The 21845-nt window shown below is 41.7% G+C and overlaps 1 protein-coding gene and 1 pseudogene across 7 annotated transcripts in view; one reads left to right on the forward strand and one right to left on the reverse strand.

Moving 5' to 3' along the window:
* Ubp1 (upstream binding protein 1) overlaps positions 1-21845 on the reverse strand; it is a 47307-nt gene that overhangs the window by 19685 nt on the left and 5777 nt on the right. For 6 of the 7 annotated variants that reach the window (XR_007978700.1, XM_052187079.1, XM_052187082.1 and 3 more), the window contains 4 exons: positions 13141-13292; positions 6236-6312; positions 957-1062; positions 229-335 (listed from right to left, as the gene is read on the reverse strand). Coding sequence is in view for 6 of the 7 variants with exons in the window: in XM_052187079.1 (XP_052043039.1) it covers positions 229-335; positions 957-1062; positions 6236-6312; positions 13141-13292 (442 nt within the window). In the remaining variant the exon portion in view is untranslated. Of the gene's footprint in view, positions 1-228; positions 336-956; positions 1063-6235; positions 6313-13140; positions 13293-17847; positions 17939-21845 lie in introns of those variants that run through there. The other variant, XM_052187080.1, reaches the window with a different exon arrangement.
* LOC127690283 (uncharacterized) lies at positions 1835-1975 on the forward strand (annotated as a pseudogene).

Consider the following 21845-nt stretch of genomic DNA (forward strand, 5'->3'; position numbering starts at 1 on the left):
TTCTGCCTGGCAAATTCCAGACCATCTAAGTAGAAACAAAAAAACAAAAAAATATTCTTTTCACCAAATGTCTTTTATGTCTACACGACTAATCTACTAAATTAAACCCATTTTAACTGTATTTATTTAAAAAAGAAAAAGGCATTACATTATACTTTACCAGTAGGAAATCCTTTCATGAGTCAGGAATTTAATCTAAATGACTGGGACAGACATGAAAAGGCAAACCTGAATGAAGGCAGATGTGCGCTTTGCAGGGTCCCACAGGAATTCAACTGCATTTAACTGGCTTGGATTTGTTCTTGTGTCAATTATTCCCACAGACATTGGAATATCTGTATGTTCAAACACAAGTTACAAAAAAAATGGATCCATGTTAAATAATTAAAAGACTTACAATTTGAGCCTGGTGTGGTGGAACATTTAAGTAGAGCAGTAGAGTCCCAGCTATTCAGAAGGCTGGGGTGCAGGGGATGGCTTGAGACTTGGGGTTCAAGTGCAGCCTGGGCAGCACAGCGAAACCCCATTTCAAAACAAATCAAATCAAACAAAACAAACAAGCAAACCAAACTTACAACTTACTATATCATGCTCTAGGGAAATAATTAATCCATGCTGAACTTCCCTTCAACGTTCTCCGTAGTCAACCTTGTCTTCAATATCAAATCCACCTAACAAGAATCACAGTTTCTCCCACCATGGCTTACAATTCATTTCATTAAAAATATGATGGATGGTGCCACCTGAGGTTTTAGATAGCTTCAGATTCATACAATTCCTGGTTGAGGTTACTTTAGCACCACAAAGCTACTTCACTCCGTTACCATTAAACAATTCTTAAAACACAGATCTAACACCAACTTCATCCGAACATTAAATCTGACAAGATGCCAATTATGTTAGTGCACAGCTACACAGCACCTTCATTTCCACGGTCTTTTGAATGCCACTTGTACCTAAATCGAGAAGCCTATCTCCTGGGCGATTCCACTTCCAGCCTTCCAGCTGCTGATGCTCTGTGTACTGTAGCCGTCTGTCATGGAACACCACCCTGATGATGCTCTGTAAAACAAGGGGGGGAGTGAGCATCCCAACTGCTCAGAAGCATGATTATTATTATTATTACTACTATTACTATTACTACGTATTAATCAATAGTAGATGAGCATACAGATCCAGATTGTGCTTTAAATACTCCTTCTGTTTAGCTGGGCATCATGGCTCTCACACCTGTAATGCCAGCACTTTAAAGGTTGAGGCTAGAGGACTATTTCAAGTTTGAGGCCAGCCTAGGTCATATTTCAAAGCTAACGTAGACTACTATAGTAACATCATATTTCCAAAACAAGAGAAGAAAAATTCTACCTGTGAACTTGTCTATTTTTGGATATCTGATTAATGGCATATGTACTTAGTAACTAGGCATTATAACTAAAAATCATGTCCAAATTTAAAATGTGTAATTTTAAAGTAATTCAATATTATAATTCAAAAATCAATGTATACAACCATGAAATTAGTGAGTAGTTAGATTTCTATGAGAAAATACCAACTGCCTAAACAAATTATAAAAGATGAAAAAAATTATAAATATAGATAGATAACCAGACACAGCAGTAAACTATTAATCTTAATACTAGCTGAAGTGATTCCTGCCTCCAAGTCCAGCAATCTAGGGACTATCTCAAAAATAACACTAATGGTTAGGTTTCTTTAAGGACAGGCTGGTAAAATAGTTCAGAGGGTAAAGTACTTGCCAGATAACCTAAGATCTATCTTGGGAACTCACATAAAGGTGGGGAGAAAGAACTGACTCAATGAAATGTTCCTCTAGGTACTTACCTGGCAGGAGACACCATGATCAGGAAGGGGTCTCCCAGGGCGAGGCTCAGCCACTGCACTTGGGGTGTGCTGACCCCTGCAATTTCCCCAAACTCGGAAAACTCGACTATATCATTTGTAAATGTAAGTCTTCAATTTTATCAAAAAAAGTTTGTAATTCCTCTTTCAATTAATTTAGTAATTTTTTTATGTAATTTTATCTGCATTATTTTTCATAATGATGTTCATTTTTAACATGTTTTCTATAAATTTCTTCTATTTTATCCGAAATATTTTCCATGTAAATCTCTAATTTTAATCACAAAATATTTCTATTTCCACCTTCAATTAATTTAGAAAGGTTTTTTTATATCTACTATTTTATCTGTATGATTTTCCATGAGTCAGTTTTAACGTGTTTTTCTATATGTTTCTTAAATTTTATCAGAAATATTTTCCATGTAAATCTTCAATTTTACCTGAAAATGTTTATAATTCCACTTTCAATCAACTTAGGAATACTTTTATTATATTGGTATTGGCATCATAATGGTGGGTATATGTCTACCATTATTATATCTATATAAAATTTTCCATGATAAAAAAATTTTTTTCCTCTAACTTCCACACACACACATTGTGTCATACACTATATGTGTTATACAAATCAATACAGCTACAAAGAGGACCATTCTCGCAGGGCCTGGTGATGCAGGCCTATAATCCTAACTAGGTGGGAAGCTGGCCAAGGCCATCCTTAGCATCTGAACAAGCCCGTCTCCAATCCTGTACATATGAGAAAGTAGAGACGGCGTGAGAGCTCCCACTGACATGCCCAAGGCTTGAGCTATATAATGAGTGCCAGGCCACTCGGGCCAACTAAAAAGTCAAAGGGTAGTAATGCTGGGAGTGGCTTGACTGGAAGATACAGAAGAGCACAGGAAGGAACTAAATGTTCTGGGTAAAAGGAGACTTCACCTACAGAACTAGCACTAGATAAAGGGGCCAACTACCAAGCCAAGGCCATGGGGCAGAGACCAGAGCACAGCCACTAAGCCAAGACCAAGGGAACAGATCCTGGTACACAGGCCCAGGTCCTGCTTTCTCAACACTTGGGAGGCTGAGGCAGTTGGAAACCCAGGTCATAGGTCAGTCTAGGCTACATACTGACTTCAAAGCCATCTGAGCTATAGAAAGAGGTCTTATTCCAGACTAGGATACAAAGTAGGACCTCAACATTCACAAATAAAAAGCAAGGAGAGATAGCACATCAAATATGGCCAACACTAACAACTTCCATAAAATCCCGACAACGCAGCACATGAGTACCATGTGTCTCCAAATTTTTTTTTTTCTGAGAAAAAAAATTTTTTCTCTGTGTAGCCCTGGCTATCCTGGAACTCACTCTGTAGACAAGGCTGGCTTCCAACTCAGAAATCCACCTGCTTCTGCCTCCCAAGTGCTGGGATTAAAGGCATGCGCCACCACTGCCCAGCTGTGTGTCTCCAAATTTAAGCTGTAGAGTCAAAGATGACAGGCCAATAAATAGAATGTAAAAGATGTGATTTTTCAATAAATTCATCCTATAATCATCTATGTTTTTAATTCTACCTCTCAGACTATAATTGGATATATTCTAACACATGCAACAGAAAAAAAAAATCAGACATGTTACCAACTGAATAGTGAGCTGGAAATAAAACCTCTTAAAATGACCCTTTTTCTCCAAGTTAATCTGATATGTATTTTAACTAGCTTGATGAAATTATTTTCAACATGTCTCACCTACTAGCTATTTCTCAATCAGGTAACTGCCTTAAAAAGCCCATTAAACCAGGAAGGGTGATCTTATTTTTAATCCCAGCATGGGGGTTTGGGAAAGGCAGGAGGATCTCTGAGTTTGAGGCCAGTCTGGTGTAGAATGAGTTCCAGGTTGGCTAGAGCTATTACACAGAGAAATCTCTTCTCAAAAACCAAACCAAACCAACCAACCAACCAACCAACCAACCAACCATGCCACTTCTCACTGATAAATCCAATTCTGACATTTGGTATGCATATCAGTGTCAACAGTCTTAGATGATAACTTAACCGAAACCATGAATTAGTGAATTGCATAACCCAACATGCACACAAGGAACACAGGGCAGGAGGGCAGGAGATCCAGCTCAGCAGCTAGTACTGACTGCTGAGGAAGGACCTGCTTCTGTGTGAAGACCCAAGTTGTGTTTCTGACACCCATATGGAGGCTCAAAACCAACTGTAACTCGAGCTAACTAACAGGAATCTCCTGACAGCTGAGAAAACACACACACACACACACACACACACACACACACACACACACACACACACACACTTTAAAAGATCTTTTAAAAACAGAGCATATAGGTGAAACTAAGACTGGAAAGCTGTTGGTAACTATTCACACTGACAAGAGAATCTATTCTGAGAACTTGAGAGACACTGCTACCATGAAAAAGGTACAGGTGAATTAATTCACAGTACCTCCTCTCTACTTCTAGATGTGATTAAAGTTTACCATACAAAAGTTAAAAAGGCAGGCCTGACAGCACAAGCCAGCAACTCTGCTCTTAGAACCCCTAAGGCAGGAAGACTAAGTCTAAGGCCTGTGTGGTCCGCACAGGGAGCTCCAGAAGGCTTGTTCACTCACAAGATAGAGTCCAATGGAGCTGCAATTTCCCTCACTGATAGTGTTTGCCTACCATGCATGCAGCCCGAGAACCAATCCTCAATACTAAGAGTAAACCAAAAACCAAACAAAAAAGTTTTGGGACTTGGAGATAAAGTATGCATGAAGCTGTGGGTTTACTCCCAAGCGCCTACATACACTCAGCATGGTAGTATTCACCTATCATCCCAACATTCACAGGTGGAGGTAGAAACACCAGAAATTCAAGGCAATCTTCAGCCTACATGAGACCAGCCTGGACCAAATGAGACCCTGTCCCAAAACACATGTGCACCATTTCTGGATCCTGTTTTAAAGGTCTCAACATAGGACACATCAAATTATATTACAGAATCAATTGTATTACAGAATCCATCATAAAATTTCAACCTTTTATACTTGTATATTTTTGGTAAAAGCAGCATGCTCCAGTTATCAAATTTAATTTTCACAGTGACAGAAAAACAAACACAGTCATATGTCCTCTAAAGAATGATTACTGGAGACAGTGGCACACATTATTTGGCTGTGTGAGAGCCCTGGTACGGCAACACATGACAGGAGAGCTGAGCTCTCCTGCTGACAGTGTAAGAATGCCCTTCCAATAAGCTTATTACAAAACTTATGGCCTCTAGTGCTGTGGTATGTTTAACATGCCCTGTGCTCAGGCAGAGAAGCTAGGACTCACCCTACATGCCCCATGTGAGAGTATGTGTAAGTATGTGAGAGTATGTGTAAGTATGTGAGAGTATGAAGACTGCCTGAGTAGCAGTCAAGGCTGAGCAGACAAGGTTACATCTGTTCTATGTAGGATGATGGACATCCTTATTTAGATATGTTAGTAGATAAACAAAGTCCAAGTTATATTACAGAAACATTTAAAAGGCAAAATAAAAGATCTTTAGAAAGTTTTAAAATTAATATATTTTCAAATTAGAGGTTCGGGCTGATCAGATAGAAGTGCAGAACAAGCCCGACAAGGCAGCCTCAAGCCCCAGAATGCAAAGATGGAAGCAAAGACAAATTTGCAAGTTATCCTCTGGCCTCCACATATGGCATGTGCATCCCTCTACATGTCATGTGCGCATGCGCTCTCTCTCCCTCCCTCCCTTCCTCCCTTCCTCTCCCCCTAATAATAAATCTTTAAAGAGTCTGGGATTAGCTGTGGTGATGGGTTTGCTCTGCATACCTAAGTTAACTTCTCTACTGCCTTCTGGTTCCCAACAACTGTAGTTTCCATTTCACACATAAAAATACAGCCTAGGGAGATGGCTCAGCTTAAGAGCACCCACCGACTGCTCTTCTGAACAACCTGAATTCAAATCCCAGCAACCATATGGTGGCTCACAACCATCTGTAATGAGATCTGATGCCCTCTGCTGGTGTGTCTGAAGACAACTACAGTCTTACATATAATAAATATACATACATATAATAAGTAGATAAATCTTAAAAAAATACAGCCTAAAAAGCCCAAACTTGATTTTTTTTTATAAAAAAAGCTTGTAGCAGTGGCTCAGAGGATAAGGTACAAGTTCCAGAGCACACGTGCTGGAAGCAGAGAGCCAGCTCCCTCCAGCCTCCAATGGTGTGCTGTGGCAGTGGCCTGTGCACAAGATAAACATGCATTTTAAAAAGAACCAAAGAACTCTCTTGCATGAAAATAGCCACTTTATTCAAACACCACAGTATCTATTACAAATTAAAACAGACTGTCCTTACCTTTACCAACTTCCCACTGATCTCAGGCATATCTCCCATTTTGCGATTATCCAGCATCCGAATTTCATAAGACTGGCCTAATTTAAAAAAATTATGTATCAAAAACAATCCATGTAAAGATCACTACTGCACTCTACATAATCCAACTGTCCCTCACAATACAAAACTACATGACATTAATTTGTCAGCGTGCCCTAGAACCAAATTCCAGTTGATCTTTCTCTAGAAATCACAGCAGTCTGTTCTAATCACCCATGGGGCCATCTCTCAGTCCACGTTCACCTGCCACTCTACTCAACTCCTACCTGAGATCAAGTTTCTGCTTTTCTGAGGTATTAATTTATACCATCAAAGTTACTTTTTAAGTTATAATTTATGGGATTTTAAATATGGCCAGAGCTGCACAACTATCACTCCTTCCAACTTTAGAGCATTTTCATTATCTTAAACATAAACCCACACCCAGTAGGATCACCAATGCTCCCCTCCGTCCCCTAAACCCCTAGACAATCACTAATCTATCTATTTCTTAGGGACTTGACTAGTAGCGACATTTGTATAAACAAAAACAGGTTTGTAAGGTTTGGGAGATTGGGTTCTTTCACTTAAATGTAACATTTTTCTATTTTATTGCCAGAAAATATTCTATTACATAGATTAAATTTTGTTCATTCACTCATTAAGTGGTGTATATTTTGTGTTGTTTCCAATCTAGGGGTGACAATAGATGGTACTACAAACATGAACAAACCACTTTTTGTATAGACCATATAGACCAAGACCAATTTTAATCTGGAAGCCTGTCTCTGTGTTATTGAATACAAGCCACATTTGTCCACTGCTTCATTTGTATAGACAACAGACACATACACACACACACACACACACACACACACACACACACACACACACTTACTTTCTAAATACTGGTCTAATTTAGAAAATTAGGAATAAGCTGTTGATGCAAAAAAAAAAAAAAAGTTAACCACGAGGAGCTGAGACACAGCTCAGTGTTATGGAGAGGGCACTTATTGCTTTTGATCCCCTGTCCAGGTTAGGTACTTACAACCTCCCCTAATGCTAGCTAGCTCGGGGGTCAACAGCACTCACACCCACACTACCTACCCCAACAAAGTAACACACATATACATTATATGTACCCAAAATTAAGAAGAAATACTACCTCTGGGTTGTTATTAACAAAAATGACAATGTAATTTGGTATAAACTGATGACTGTTTTCTAGTACCTGCTGAACTAGAGACTTAACTACCAATACCATATCATTCCTGTGGGCCTATAAAAAAAAATGTAAAGGAGGCTCTAGATCAGCAGTTCTAAAAGCATGGGTCGAGACCCCCCCACCGGGGTCTCATATCAGATATTTACATTACAGTGGCAAACTGACAGTTATGAAGTAGCAACAAAATAAATTTTATGGTTGGGATCACACATGAGGAACTGTACTAAAGGGTTGCAGCGTTAGGAAGGCTGAGGACTAGAGATTACAGTTATCAGCAAAAGGGTATCAAAACAGTCAAATTACTATCCAAATTTACTACAAATTACTAGTAGAAACAAAAACCAACTAACTAGTCACAATACATTATTATTATTATTATTATTATTATTGGTTTTTCGAGACAGGGTTTCTTTGTGTAGCCCTGGCTGTCCTGGAACTCACTCTGTAGACCAGGCTGGCCTCGAACTCAGAAATCCGCCTGCCTCTGCCTCCCAAGTGCTGGGATTACAGGCGTGCGCCACCACGCCCAGCGGCACAATACATTGTTAAGAAATATTTTAAAATTTGTTCATCATATTGAAAAAATAATAAAAGCACTTATGACAGGAGAAGCTTTAGAACTTTAAACTGAGGCACAGACTGCAATGTAACAATAAATCTTAATTTTGAAAACAAAACATTTTTAAAAAAGCATGGATGCAGTTTTGAAAAATACCAGTACACACTTAAAGTTACACCAAATCTCACAAGAACTTTGTGTTAGTTACCCAATTAATCAAAATGATTAACTACAAGTCAATACCCTAGTAGATGAAGAAAGACTTGAGAATCTCAGGCCAGCCTAAGATATATAGTGAAACCTTGTCATGAAAAAGTCAAGTGGTGAGCCGGGCGGTGGTGGCACACACCTGTAATCCCAGCACTCTGGGAGGCAGAGGCAGGCGGATTTCTCAATTCGAGGCCAGCCTGGTCTACAGAGTGAGTTCTAGGTCAGCCAGGGCTACACAGAGAAACCCTGTCTTCAAAAAACCAAATCCAAAAAAACAAAAACAAAAACAAAAACAAAAAACAAAAAACAAAAAACAAAAAACAAAAAAAAACCAACTTAGAAACAACAAAGTCAAGTGGCAAGGAATGACTTTATACAATGGCAAGCTGTAAATATTCCTCTAGAAAGCAACCCGCGTACACCTCTCAATATGTTAAATTCCAAACTTTTGGGTTGTGGAATTCTAACAAAAATTCAAGAGAAGGACTATTTTAACTTGTATTTTTGTCAAAGGGCTGTCTGTCCAATACTTAAGAAGTGCTCACAAAGCTGGGTGTGGTGGCATACACCTTTAATCCCAGCACTGCAGAGGCAGAGCAGGTGGATCTCTGAGTTAGAGGCCAGCCAAGTCTACAGAATGAGTTCCTGGACAGTCAGGGCTACACAGAGAAACCCACGTCTTGGGAAGGTGGGGTGGGGGGTATGTGCTAATTTAAGACCCAAAGGAGAAAGTCAGCCTCCATGAAATAAACACAGACCACTGCTCACCTTAGTCTGAATTGGTGAGGCTACTAGCTGTATTTCTGTTTGCTAATAGCAGAGTTTAGAAGCAGTGGTCTCTCCCTGGAGACACTGTTTTCTGCTTTCTGATGTAAACTTCAAGAGGAGAGCGCAGAACTGCTTCAAAGTACTGGTCAGGAACAGCTGCCAGCCCCAGGGTGGTGAAGACAGCAAGGAGCAGTCCCACAGCAGATCAGGACTTAAAGGGATTAAGTCAGAGACCAGGAGGCATCCATATTGATACGTTAACTTAAAATCTGGAGCTACAGGAAGAGATGGGGCTGGACAGGCTGACAGGGCTTTTCTGGCTACAGTTGTTAGGTGAGGCCATTTGCACAAGGTCACTGAAGGAGCAAACATAAAAACAGAGGGCTCACCCTCTTGGAGTCACCCAGGGAAAGCGGTGAGAGGAGAAGCAGCGCTCATTTGGTTCATGGACAAAAGGAAACTTATCCCATTGGGATTACTTCATGATCCTCAGAAACTTGAAGTCCATGACTGACAGAATAAGAGCAGGGGAGCCCTGGCACCTCAGTTCCTCTGCTTGATGTTTCATGGTCCACCTAAGAAACTGTGAAGCTGACAGTGGATGCCTTCCCACAGACAGATCAAGAGTTGCTGCTCTTGGGCAAAAATTCCATTTATTCTCCCAAACCAGGAGTGAGCTTTTCAAGGGCTGGTGAACTGGACTTGGTACTATGTGCATGTAATTCCAGCCTGAGGCAGGAGTTTTCACCCAGCCTATTTTAAATTCCAAGGGAGGGAATGTAGTTCATCCCACCAAGCCCTCCCATATGCAGGGACTAAAGGCATGTGCTACCCAACAAGGCTGAGTATTCAATGTTTTTAATCGGAGTACATGGGAGGCAGAGGCAGGGGATCTCTGAATTTGAGACCAGCCTGGTCTACATAGTTGCAGGGCAGTCAGAACCATACAACTGAGGCCTCACCTCATGGGTGTGGGAGTGGGGTGAGGATGGGGAGGAACAGCAAGTGCTCTCTTACCTGCTATGCTGCCTAAGTCCCAACCTCTCATTTCTATAGTACTGACTTTTAATAACAAGAAGCAAAACTAGACAACAGGAAATCTACTATAGAATAAAACAAAAGTAAGTTAAAACTTTATTTTTTTCTAAAGTGTACAATATTTTAATAGAAATTTAAGTCAACAAATGTGCTATTAGATCCTAGAGCTTAAGACCTATTTGCCAAGTAGCTAATACTGGTTAATTACTATTCATAGCAGAATGTTTTCTGAGTAGAATTTAACTCTAAATGAACAATATTTTGAAAGAAACTAGGAGAAAGGTATTTGGCTTGCAGACTGAGGTGATGCCCCAGTGGCTACAAGGAGCTAATCCACAGCACAGTAAGGAGGAGCAGGCTCATAAACATCCCCTTCCAAACACTCAGCCCAAGGCGAAGAGTCATCTACTCAAGTCAGACCCTGCTCAAAGGAGAACCAGTTACTCCAAATTGGACTAGTTTTTACTCTAGGGTGCAAAGTTGGAGACCTAACTCTGCATACAAATGTCTGCTCAGACATAACCAAGCAAATACACAGATTTTAAACTCTATACTCCTAGTTTGAAAACAACACTCCTCCCACCCAATTAAGAATTTTTAACAACTTCTGCTACCTAAATTATCTACAGATTCCTCTTCCTTGTTACTCACAGGTGCAGTCCTAATGACTATCTCTAGGCGGTGGGGAACGGCGAGCCTAAGGGCCATTCCTAGTAGATAGTGAACCAGAGCACTGGCTCTGGAGACCTGCCACCTGGGCTCCCAGTCTGCGCTTCAACAAGCGGCGCTGGACCATGGAGCACTGCTCCATATACATGAGGCCAGGGTTGATCCCCAGCAGACAGACAAACACAAGTCAAGGAAAGTGTAATTTTCCCAAATATTCAATGTAATAATAATTAATAATAATAATAAAAATAATGATGACAATAGTAAACTCTGAGTGGCATGGTGGCACAGTTTTAATCCCAGCAACTGAGGCAGAGGCGGGCACATCTCTGTGAGATCAAGGCTGGCTGGGACTAAACAGTGAGTTCCAAGGATAGTAAGGGATATACAGTGTGGTGGACTGAATACAAATGGCCCTATAGACTCATGTGTTTGAATGTTTGGTCCATAGAGAGTGGCATTAAGAGGTGTGGCTTTGCTGGAGGAAGTATGTCATTGTAGAGGAGGGTACTGAAGTCCCGGATGCTCAAGCTAGGCCTAGTGTGGCAGTCTTCTGCTGCCTGTGGATCAAAATGCAGAACTCTTGTCTCCTTCTCCAGCATCATGTCTGCCTTCACTTTGCCATGTTTCCCACCATCACAGTAATGGACTAAACCTCTGAAACTGTAAGGCAGCCCCAATTAAATGTTTTCCTTTATAAGAGTTGCCACCGGGTAGTTGTGGGGCACGCCTGTAATCCCAGCACTCTGGGAGGCAGAAGCAGGTGGATTTCTGAGTTCGAGGCCAGCCTGGTCTACAGAGTGAGTTCCAGGACAGCCAGGGTTATACACAGAAACCCTGTCTCCAAAAAACCAAATCCAAACAAACAAACAAAAAACGTTGCCATGAGAGGGCCTTTCTGGGCAGGTAGGCATACATGCAGGAATAATGCTGTATACATAATAAATAAATCTTAAAAAAAAAAAAAAGAATTGTCTTGATTATGGTGTCTTTTCATGGCAATAGAAAACCTAAGACATACAGTAAGACATCATTTCAAAAAGTGGATGGGAACATGAATGGGGGGGGGGGGCAATGTGGTCCCCAAGACAGCAGCAGCCTCACCTAAATTTAACCTTTAGTCTCAGTACTTGGCAGGTGGGCCTCTGTGAGCTCCAGGTCAGTCAGAGACCTTGTCTCAAAAGAAAAGAGAGGTAAGAAGGGGAGGGGAGAGGAGAAAGAGGAGTGCAAAGTTCTTAGGTCCTGCCCCAACCTACTAGGAACTGGGACCTCACTTTCAGCCTCCTGCAACTCTGAAAGCACTGCCCTGTTTTGAAAGCACAAGTAACTGGCTGGGCAGGACTACAAATGTATTCAGAACTTCCCCTTGGAACAAGATCTTGTCCCAGAAAAGCTCTTAGTGGGTCTGGTATGGGGTCAGCACTTGCCTTACCCACCTGGAGCCCTGAGTTGGATCCCAAGCCCCTCAACAACACACACACAATACCTCTTACTGAAGTAGCTAAGAACTAACTATGTCTTCGTCAGTGCCTAAGCAACTCTCATTACAGTCAGCCACAGAATAAACAAGGTTAAAATGAATATCCTCACCCCATGTAGTCACATCTGAAAAATTTAAGTCCTACACTAATTACTAAATAAAATAATTGGAAAGTTAGTTAAATCTCCGATAAATGAACCCCAAATAACTTCTATATATTAAAAGCAAAGTGAGGTGTGCCTCAGACAGGACTACTGTCTTAAGATAAAGGAAGTCTCAGGATTCTAAGCTCCTTATTGAGGGAAATTACAAGTCATTCTTCAACTTTTTTTTTTTTTTTTAGAGACAGGGTCTCACTCTGTAGCTCTGGAACTCAATGTAGACAAGAGTGGCCTCAGACTCAGAGATATGCCTGCCTCTGCCTTCCAAGTGCTACACTTTTCATGAGCCAGCCTGGCGTGGTGGCGCACGCCTTTAATCTCAGCACTTGGGAGGCAGAGGCAAACGGATTTCTGAGTTCAAGGCCAGCCTGGTTTATAAAGTGAGTTCCAGGACAGCCAGGGCTACACAGAGAAACCTTGTCTTGAAAAAACAAAACAAAAAAACAACAACAACAACAACAACAAAAAAAACACAAAAAAATCATGAGCCAAAGGCTCAGGTCCCTTCCATATTTGGAAATATTAACCATAAATAAAAAGCCTAAAACCTATTGTTCAATGAATAAAGAATCCATTTAATGACAGGAAAAGAACTACAAACTGCATAAAAGGGATATTCATGGATAACACTGTTGGCACAAAGAAAACTTCCTACAGTATTTGCTAAGCTTGGAACTTCATTTTAATTATCAATAGCACTGTAAGTTACAATATCAAAATATTTCTTTAAGATTTTTGTAAAATTTTATATGTCAATATATGACAAAGTATACTAACCTTGGTTCAAGTAAGTAAGTGTCTCATCGTGTAGTTTCACGGCTGGTGAAGTTGCAGCACACATTACATATTGGAAGGGGGGGTGCTTGGCCTCATCTTCCAAGGAAAGGCTGGAATCTTCTTGCTTGAAAATGGGCAATGCCAACACATCACTGAAAAACAGAACATTAAAACTGACCTTCCTTTGAGTTTTAGATATTTGAAAGCATATAAATATAATTCTGGGGTTATTACTAGCCATCCAGGGCTCAAAACTGGACCTAAAACTTTGCATGTGCTAGGAAGTCAATTATTACATTTAAAATTTAATATAAGACATATTTTATAGAATAAAACAACTATTAATGCTAACTGGTTCATCTAAAAGATACTACAAGTGCTCCGTCTCACTAGTGAGAGCACATGAGAAGCATGGTGATGTCAGAGCTGTAGCTGTAACTTAGTGGAGAACACTTGCCTAACATGCCAGGCTCTAGGCTTAAGCCACCCCCCATAAACCACAACAACAACAACATGTGGGAACTTTTTTCTTTTAAAATCTGTAAACTGGCCAAGCATAGTGGTACAGTTCGTAATCCCAGCCCAGGAGGCAGAGGCAAGTGGATCTCTAAGAGTTCAAGGCCAGCCTGGTCAGTGTAGCAAGTTCCAGACTTGCAAGAGTTACACATTAAGATCCTCTCAAAATAAATAAAAATAAAATAATAAACTGGCTAGAGATATAGCTCAGTTGGTACAGTTTGAGCTGCATGAGACCTCTAATCAAATAAAATACAAAACAAAACAAAACCCTGCAGATTACCTTTCTTTAAAATAGAAAAAAGTAAGTTCAGAGTGTGTAGCTACCTGTTTTAAAAGGTGGCAGCCAAGACTGCTGCCAAAAGACAGTCATACCAGCATGATGGAGCCACAGAGGCACCAAAGAAAATGGTGCTCAACAAATGCTCCCCACCGAGGCCAGCTAGAGCTGAGAAGGAAGAGTTTCCTGTGTAGTCCAAAACAAAGACTCGCAAAGCAAACTGGCAATACAAACAGCAGCCACTTTTTTTCCTACCCGGAGTGACCTGCACCCACGGGTCCCCTGGGACTGTCTACACCCATCAACCTTGTGGCTGATGATACCTGGGCATGGCTAGCTGGCTCTGATGGTGTTTAACAGTTTCACTGACTGTCAATAGTCATTGCTAATTGTGTAGGATCCCATTATTTTTGGCATACTGAAAACAGTCATGCAACCATTACTAGTGTCTAATTCCAGAACATTTTCCTCAAGAAGAAATCTCTTATTACTGTAGTATAAGCTCTTGGGAGAATCAACAGTTTGATGCCAGCCTAGATCATACAGTGAGATCTTCTAAAACAAAACAAAAAAACCCCAAAAAACAGCTAGGCATGGTGGCACATGCCTTTAACCTCAGCATTTAGGAGACAGATGCAGGTGGATCTCTATGAGTCTGAGGCCAGCCTGGTCTACAAAGCAAGTTTCAGGACAGCCACAGCTGTTACACAGAGAAACCCTGTCTCAAAAAACCAAACAGAACCAACCCAACCCAACCCAAGAACCAACCAACCAACCAACCAACCAACCAACCAACCAACCTTTAACCAACAAACAACAAAGAGGGCTAAGAATGTAGCTTAGTTGACAGAATGCTTAATTACCTCGAATGAAGCCCTGGGTTTGATCCCTGGCGCCACTCAAAGCAGATGTGGTGGCTCTGATTGTAATCCCAGAAGTTCAAGATCAGTCTTACTACAGAGCCAGTTTGAGCTACAAGAGACCCTGCCTCAAAGGGGGAAAACAGAAACCCCATATGCAACTGCAGTGACTCACTGTCCTGCCTGGTACCCTATCCCATCACTGGCCTCTACCAATTTGCTGATTCTAAACAGTTAATGCAAATGAAGTATAAGTTATATATTGTCTCCAGTGATGGGCCTATTGCCCTTGTCATCTTGTCAGGTCTACCTCTGGTTCAGCATAAGTCACAACTTCTCTCCTTAGTGCAACCTTACATTATATGGTCACAGCACACGCTGCATCTGTTCTGAAGATGTGGTTCTTCTCTGTTGAACAGGCTGGGAACATACCTACATCTCACATAGATATGACTCAGCTCCCTAAGAATGAACCTCGGCAACCTCCTGGACCTCATGGTCAAACAGCTTTCCAGAGCAGCTATAACACATGCCCATATTAACACAGGGAGGATTTTTAAAAATTTACTTATTGTTATGTTATGTGTATGAGTATTTTTGCCTGTATGTATGTGTGTATGTGCACCACATGCATGTTTGGTGACCATAGAAGCCAGAAGAGGGCATTAGATCTGGATCTGGAGTTATGAGTCACCACGTGTGTCATGAGGGTGCTGGGAACAGAATCCCTGTGTCCTCTACAAAAGCAGCAAGGGCTCTCTCTCCAGCTCCCTTGTGGTGGTTTTTGTTTGTCTGACATAGGTTTTCATTTAGCTCAAGCCAGCTTCAAAGTCACTATGTAGCCATGGAATTACATGAACTCTTGATTCTCCTCCTACTTCTAATCTCCCAAATTCTGGGATTACAGGCATGTACCACCATGATTTATGATACTAAATGTTTCTTAAACTTGACTTGGTTAAAAATAAAATGTGGGGCATGGTGGCACACACTTTTTTTTTTGGATTTGGTTTTTTGGAGACAGGGTTTCTCTGTATAGCCCCTGCTGTCCTGGAACTCACTCTGTAGACCAGGCTGGCCTCGAACTCAGAAATCCACCTGCCTCTGCCTCCCAGAGTGTTGGGATTACAGGCGTGCGCCACCACCGCCTGGCAGGCACACACTTTTAATCTAAGCACTCCACAGGCTAAGACAGGCAGACCCATCCTTGTGAGTTCTAAGCCAGTTTGGTCTACATAGTTCCAGGCCAGCCAGGCTATATAGTAAGACCTTGTCTCAAAAAGGGGGTGGGGGGATGTTTGGCTCAATGGTAGAACACTTGCCTAGCATGTGTAAGGCCCTAGGTTCAAACCATGGTTTACAAAAAAAAAAAAAAAAAAAGATTAGAGAGCAAAGCAGGGAATGCTAGTGATCCAGTCCTGAGGCACCATCACCCCATGACTGAGGATGGTCTGAGCAGCGAGACAACTTATCCCAAGAGAAACAGAAAGGGTTGGAGAGATGCTCAGTGGTTTAGTACTTGCTCTTGGGTAGGCCCTGGGTTTGGTTCCAAGTATCCACATAGCTACTGATAGCTGTTTATAACTCTTTGACTCTTTTATACACACACACACACACACAGAGAGAGAGAGAGAGAGAGAGAGAGAGAGAGAGAGAGAGAGAGAGAGGGAGAGAATAAAAATGTTTTTTAAAATTAAAAAAAAAAGAAAAAGATGACAAGGTTCCAACAAACACAGCAAGCGTCAGAAACGAGATTCTTATTCCTTTAAACCCTCCATCAGCTTGCTCTCAACCAAGGTCCTAACAAACCCACGCAAACCCATCCACTGTGCTTCGGCCGTTTTCAGGATCATTTGCTGGCTCTGCTCTTTTATAGAATGTCCAAATTCAGGTGTTAACAACTGACTTCCCCCATTACCCAACTAATACAGAGATATGAGAATTTTTGCCCTCCCTAGCATAACCACACCCAAAGCTGCACTGTCATCTAACACAAAGGAGCCAAAATATTTGCTGAATCAACAAAACACTTATAAGTCAAGACTTCCTATGTTAAGTTATATGAAAGTGCTCAATGGTCTCTGTAATCCCTGAAAAGGAGTCTTTTGAGTATTAGAAACAGACTCTTTTTCGGCGGTGGTGGCGCACGCCTGTAATCCCAGCACTCTGGGAGGCAGAGGCAGGTGGATTTCTGAGTTCGAGGCCAGCCTAGTCTACAGAGTGAGTTCCAGGACAGCTAGGGCTATACAGAGAAACCCTGTCTCGAAAAACTAAATCCAAAAAAACCAAATAAATAAATAAATAAAAGTATTTTTATTTTATGTGTAGGGGTATTTTGCTTGCATGTATGTCTGGTGCCCACAGAGGCCAGAAGAGGACATCAGATCCCCTGGAACTCGAATTACAGATGGTTGTGAGCCACCAAGTGGGTTCTAGAAATGGAACCTGGGTCCTCTGGGAGAGTAGTCAGTACTTTTAACTCCTGAGTCATCTCTCCAGGATAGCACAGATTCTTAAATTGAACTAAAATAAGTAAATTTCGTGTTTAAAACCGACACATAAGACAATATGTATGGGGTATCTCATGATGTTTCAAACAAGTGAGACCCTTTGAGTAAAGCAGACATAGATGTTCCAGCACACTTGATCCTACAATGCATCTCCTACATAGCCTCAAAATGCATAAAACCAGATACAACTCTTGATAAGAAAGGCTGCACCATACAGTTAGCAATGCCTTTAAAACCATACCGAAGCTGGACAGAGTGGTGCATGCCCGCTATCCTAGCAGAGTCAGGGGTAGGAGTTCAAAGTTATCCTTAGCTACTTGTGGAGATGAAAACCAGCTTGGGCTACAGGAGATTGTGTCTCACAAATCAAACAAATATGCTGAGTGGAGTGGAGTATACCTGTAACCCAGCACCAGAGGTATCAGGAATTCAAGGCCAGTCTTGGCTACACAGCGAGTTTGAGTACTGCCTGAGCTGTATAAACTTTGTCTCAAGAAAAAAGAAAAGAAAAAACCCAACCAAACAAAAACCTACAACAAACCTGATAAAGACCATGACCGGCAGTACATGCTGTTTCCAGGAGGATGATTGGGTCCTGCGTGCACCTGGGTGCTGTGTCCCCTTTCATAGCTTTGAACATGACTATAGATAGCAATGGGTTAGTTTTCAAAAACAAGTTAAAACTGGAAGTCTTCTTACTGAGAACATGACAAGTAAGTAAGTAACGGAGACATATTTGGAAGGTGAAATTCTAAAGAATTCATTAGACCAAAAGGCTGGCTAACAACTCATCCAGGAAAGGCCTGCCACATAATGCCTGGTGACCAGCTCAGGTCCCCAGGGCCCACGTGGTGAGAGGACAGGGCCGACTCCAATAAGTTGTCTTTTGACGTGCACATGTGTGCTGTGGTATGTATATGTATACATGTATTCACATGCATAATAATAAATGAAGTACAATACTTTTTAATTCAAAAGTGAAGAATAAAACCAAGATGGAAATACACGAAGGCCTGAACTAACACAGTAGTCTATACCCAAACTCTGACCCACACAAAACAAGAAAGCAGTCATGTGAGGCAGATCATCGATTCAAAGCCAAGACTACATACAGAGAGTTCCAGGCCAGCAAAGCAGGGAAGGATCTAAAATATCACATTTGTTCTTAAAAAAAAAAAGGATATATTTATTTAGTGTGGATGTACACATGCACATGCATGAATTTTATGTGTCCCACATGGATGCAGCACCCAAGGACGGTAGAAGAGAACACTGGATCCTTTCTAACTGGAGTTATAGGTGATTGTGAGCCACAGTGCAGGTGCCGGGAGCCGAACCCTGGTCTGCAAGAGCAGTAAGTGCTCTTAACTGCTGAGCCTTCTCTCCAGCCCCAACATATAATCTTCTTAAGAGTTAATTATCTTGTACGGAAGTAGGCTGATCTAGAAGCAAAGTTCAGGAACTCTGAGCAAGGCAGAAATGCTAAACAGCTTTTATCAAAGAGCGCCTTTCCATTTTGAAGACAGAACCATGGTGCTATGTTGTGCTTTTGACTAACTCACAGATCTAGAATACTCCCACTGCCAAATGAACTTGAGAGGAAAGAGTGCCAGAGTCAGGAAAAAGGGGAGCAAGTTTCTGCAAGGATGCCTGTCACATTAGCATCTCCAGATGGTACAGGAACTGCTAAATGTGGACTTAAGGTGGCCCTGACCAGGTAGGAAGGCCTTCCAGGACTTTAACAAGCTAATGAAAAAACCATAGGCATCAAATTATTCCAGGTAATCCCACAATGCCGAGACACAAAAATAACTGAGCATAAAAGACAAGACTCTAGGAGTAAGAACCCAAAGCAATAACAACAGATGGCTAACACCCAGTCTGACTCCATCTGCAGTGCCCAGCTCTTCTGTCTCTGATTCAGAGGACAGAGGCCTCACAACAACTCATAAGAGACGGCTTGCTAGCTGGAATCTTGTTGGTTTGAGTCAAAGAAAAGCACTTGTGGGAGACTTCAGACTGAGACAGGGAAAGGCAGGTGCAAGGCAGGCAACACATTGGCTTTGGAGCCAGCGGGAGCTTAAGGCCACCACAACCCTCTCCCCAACCCTCTCACCACCTCTGCCAGAAATACCTCAGTGGTTCTCATTTTCCTAATTGGATACAGAAATGATTCTGATTTCAAACACTGGAATTATCAAACCCAAATTATGAAATCACACTTACCTAGCTTGAAGACATAAAACACAGGTCTAGAAAAATCTGCAAGGAAGAGGAAAATTTCAAGGATACCATACCCCAAAGGGAAACACACAGAATTCCCAGAACAGAAATGACCCAAATGACAGCTCCAACTAGGTAGCTGGAAACTTAAGAAAAGGGAATGGAGAATGGATAGAAAGAAGTTATCCAGAAGATGACAGAGAGAGGGGGAAATGGGAAATGTAAAAAATAAAAGATTGCAGTTTTTTGTTTGTTTGTTTGTTTGAGTGGGGTTGAAACATTCACCATGTAACTCTGGCTGTCCTGAAACTCACTGTGTAGATCAGGCTTGGTCTCACAGAGGTCAGTCAGCCTCTGCCTCTGAGTGCTGGATTAAATACCAAGATAGCACATTACCACCCAGTGTTCTAGAAGCAGCAAGAGTGCTGTAGCAGGGGTAACATGAAGAGGCAAAGTCTAAACAGATTCCAAACTCGACAACTGTCCCAATTCTCTGACTCAAGAAGCCCAAGTGACCACACCAGGATAAACACAAAGTGACCCAGGCACGACCAAGAACACCTCAGGCACATCTGTTCTCAGTATGTGCAGAGTTGCTATGATCACTGAACAGCAAGTAAGGGGTTCAGCAGGACACAGGAAGCATGCTGAGGCTGGAAAGCCTTCTAGGAAAGTAGTGGGGACGGGCAGGGAGTGTCAGAGGCAGGAAGAAGTTGATCCCTACTGAGCAGCTTGAAGCGAAGACTCAGCCAGGACCCCATGACTCAATCACAACTAAAATAATTTGAATTTTCTCATGTGCCTGAAATAAATTACAAGTGCAACACTCCCATTGAAAAAGAGCTAAAAGCTCAAATTCAGAATTCTTTCTAGGTGAACTTCAGGAAACTTTTTTCTGTCTTGAGACAATTTCATATTGCTCAGGGTAGCCTCGAATTCACTTAAGTAGCCAAGAATGGTCCTAAACTGCCTCTACTCCTAAATATTACTAGGATTTGAGGTGTGTGTCATGATGACTGGCTGCAACCTTTGAATAGTTAAATCCCAGCCCCACACAGAATATAGAATGAAATTCTAAGAAAAACAAACAAGGGCCCGTGGAATTGCTCATCTGGTAGAGGCACCTGTGGACAAGCTGGGACCCACATGGAGGAAGGATGGAATCCTGAAAGGTGGCCTGAGGGCCACAGGTGTGCTATAGCAAGTACACCACGTTTGCGCTCTCTCTCTCTCTCTCTCGCTCTCTCTCTCTCTCTCTCTCTCTCTCTCTCCCCCTCCCTCCCTCCCTCCCTCTCCCCTCTCTCCCTCTTCCTCTCTCTCTAATAAAATGTGGTAAAAAGAGGGCTAGAGAGGATGGTTCACTGTTAAGAATTTGTTACTCTTAAAGAGGCCCTGGGTCTGGCTCCCAGCACCCATATGGTGGTACACAACCATCCATAACCCCAATTGCAGGAAGGAAATCTGGTACCTTCTGGCCTCCATGGGTACCAGGCACAGACATGGTACACAGACATACATGCAGGCAAACATTCATACACATATAAAATAAAATAAACCTTTAAAACATAAAAATCAAGCAATTTATGAAAATTTAGAAGCATTCTCTATAAAATCACTAATATAATTAAAGATTCCAGCTTTTGGAGTCTTTAGTCACCATACTGAATCCCTAGATATCTCACAAAGGGGGGGGGATAGAAATTCTAGCCAAGTCATGAGCCTCTACTCAAAGACTACACAAGTTTAAGGCCAGCCTGAGCTACATAGTTAATTTGAGGTCAGCACAGGCTATGGTATGAACAATATAAGGAAACCTCACTCAAAAAAACAATACAACACAACAAAAACATGATGATTCTCAGCCCACTTTCCTCCCGTTGAGATCCTCTGCTCCTGTGCCGAGACTGCTCAATTACTATCAGTAGGATGTTTAAGAAGGTAGTGGAAAAGACAGAGGCCAACCCTAGTCTGGATCTGCAAACCCTAGCAATCCCTCTTTTGAGGGACACACTGCAGGCTGCTCAACTTCTCTGGGTTCTAATAAATGGTACTGCTGAGGAAAAGATCTTTCAAGAATGTGAGATAGGAACTGACATCATTTTACCCTGAAAAGGTATGATTACTCAGACCTGGATGTAAAACAGAAATGTTCTCAAAATTAACACAGTAAAGAATGGCAAGATGGCTCATCTAGTAAAGGGGCTTACTGCCAGGCCTAACAACCCGAGTTCCAATCCTGACACATCTGGTGGAGAGCCCACTCCCAAAAGATGTTTTCTGACCTTTACACCAAGCATGTCCTGGGATATGCACACA

The sequence above is a fragment of the Apodemus sylvaticus genome, chromosome 7, assembly GCF_947179515.1.
Source record: "Apodemus sylvaticus chromosome 7, mApoSyl1.1, whole genome shotgun sequence".
Classification (NCBI taxonomy): Eukaryota; Metazoa; Chordata; class Mammalia; order Rodentia; family Muridae; genus Apodemus; species Apodemus sylvaticus.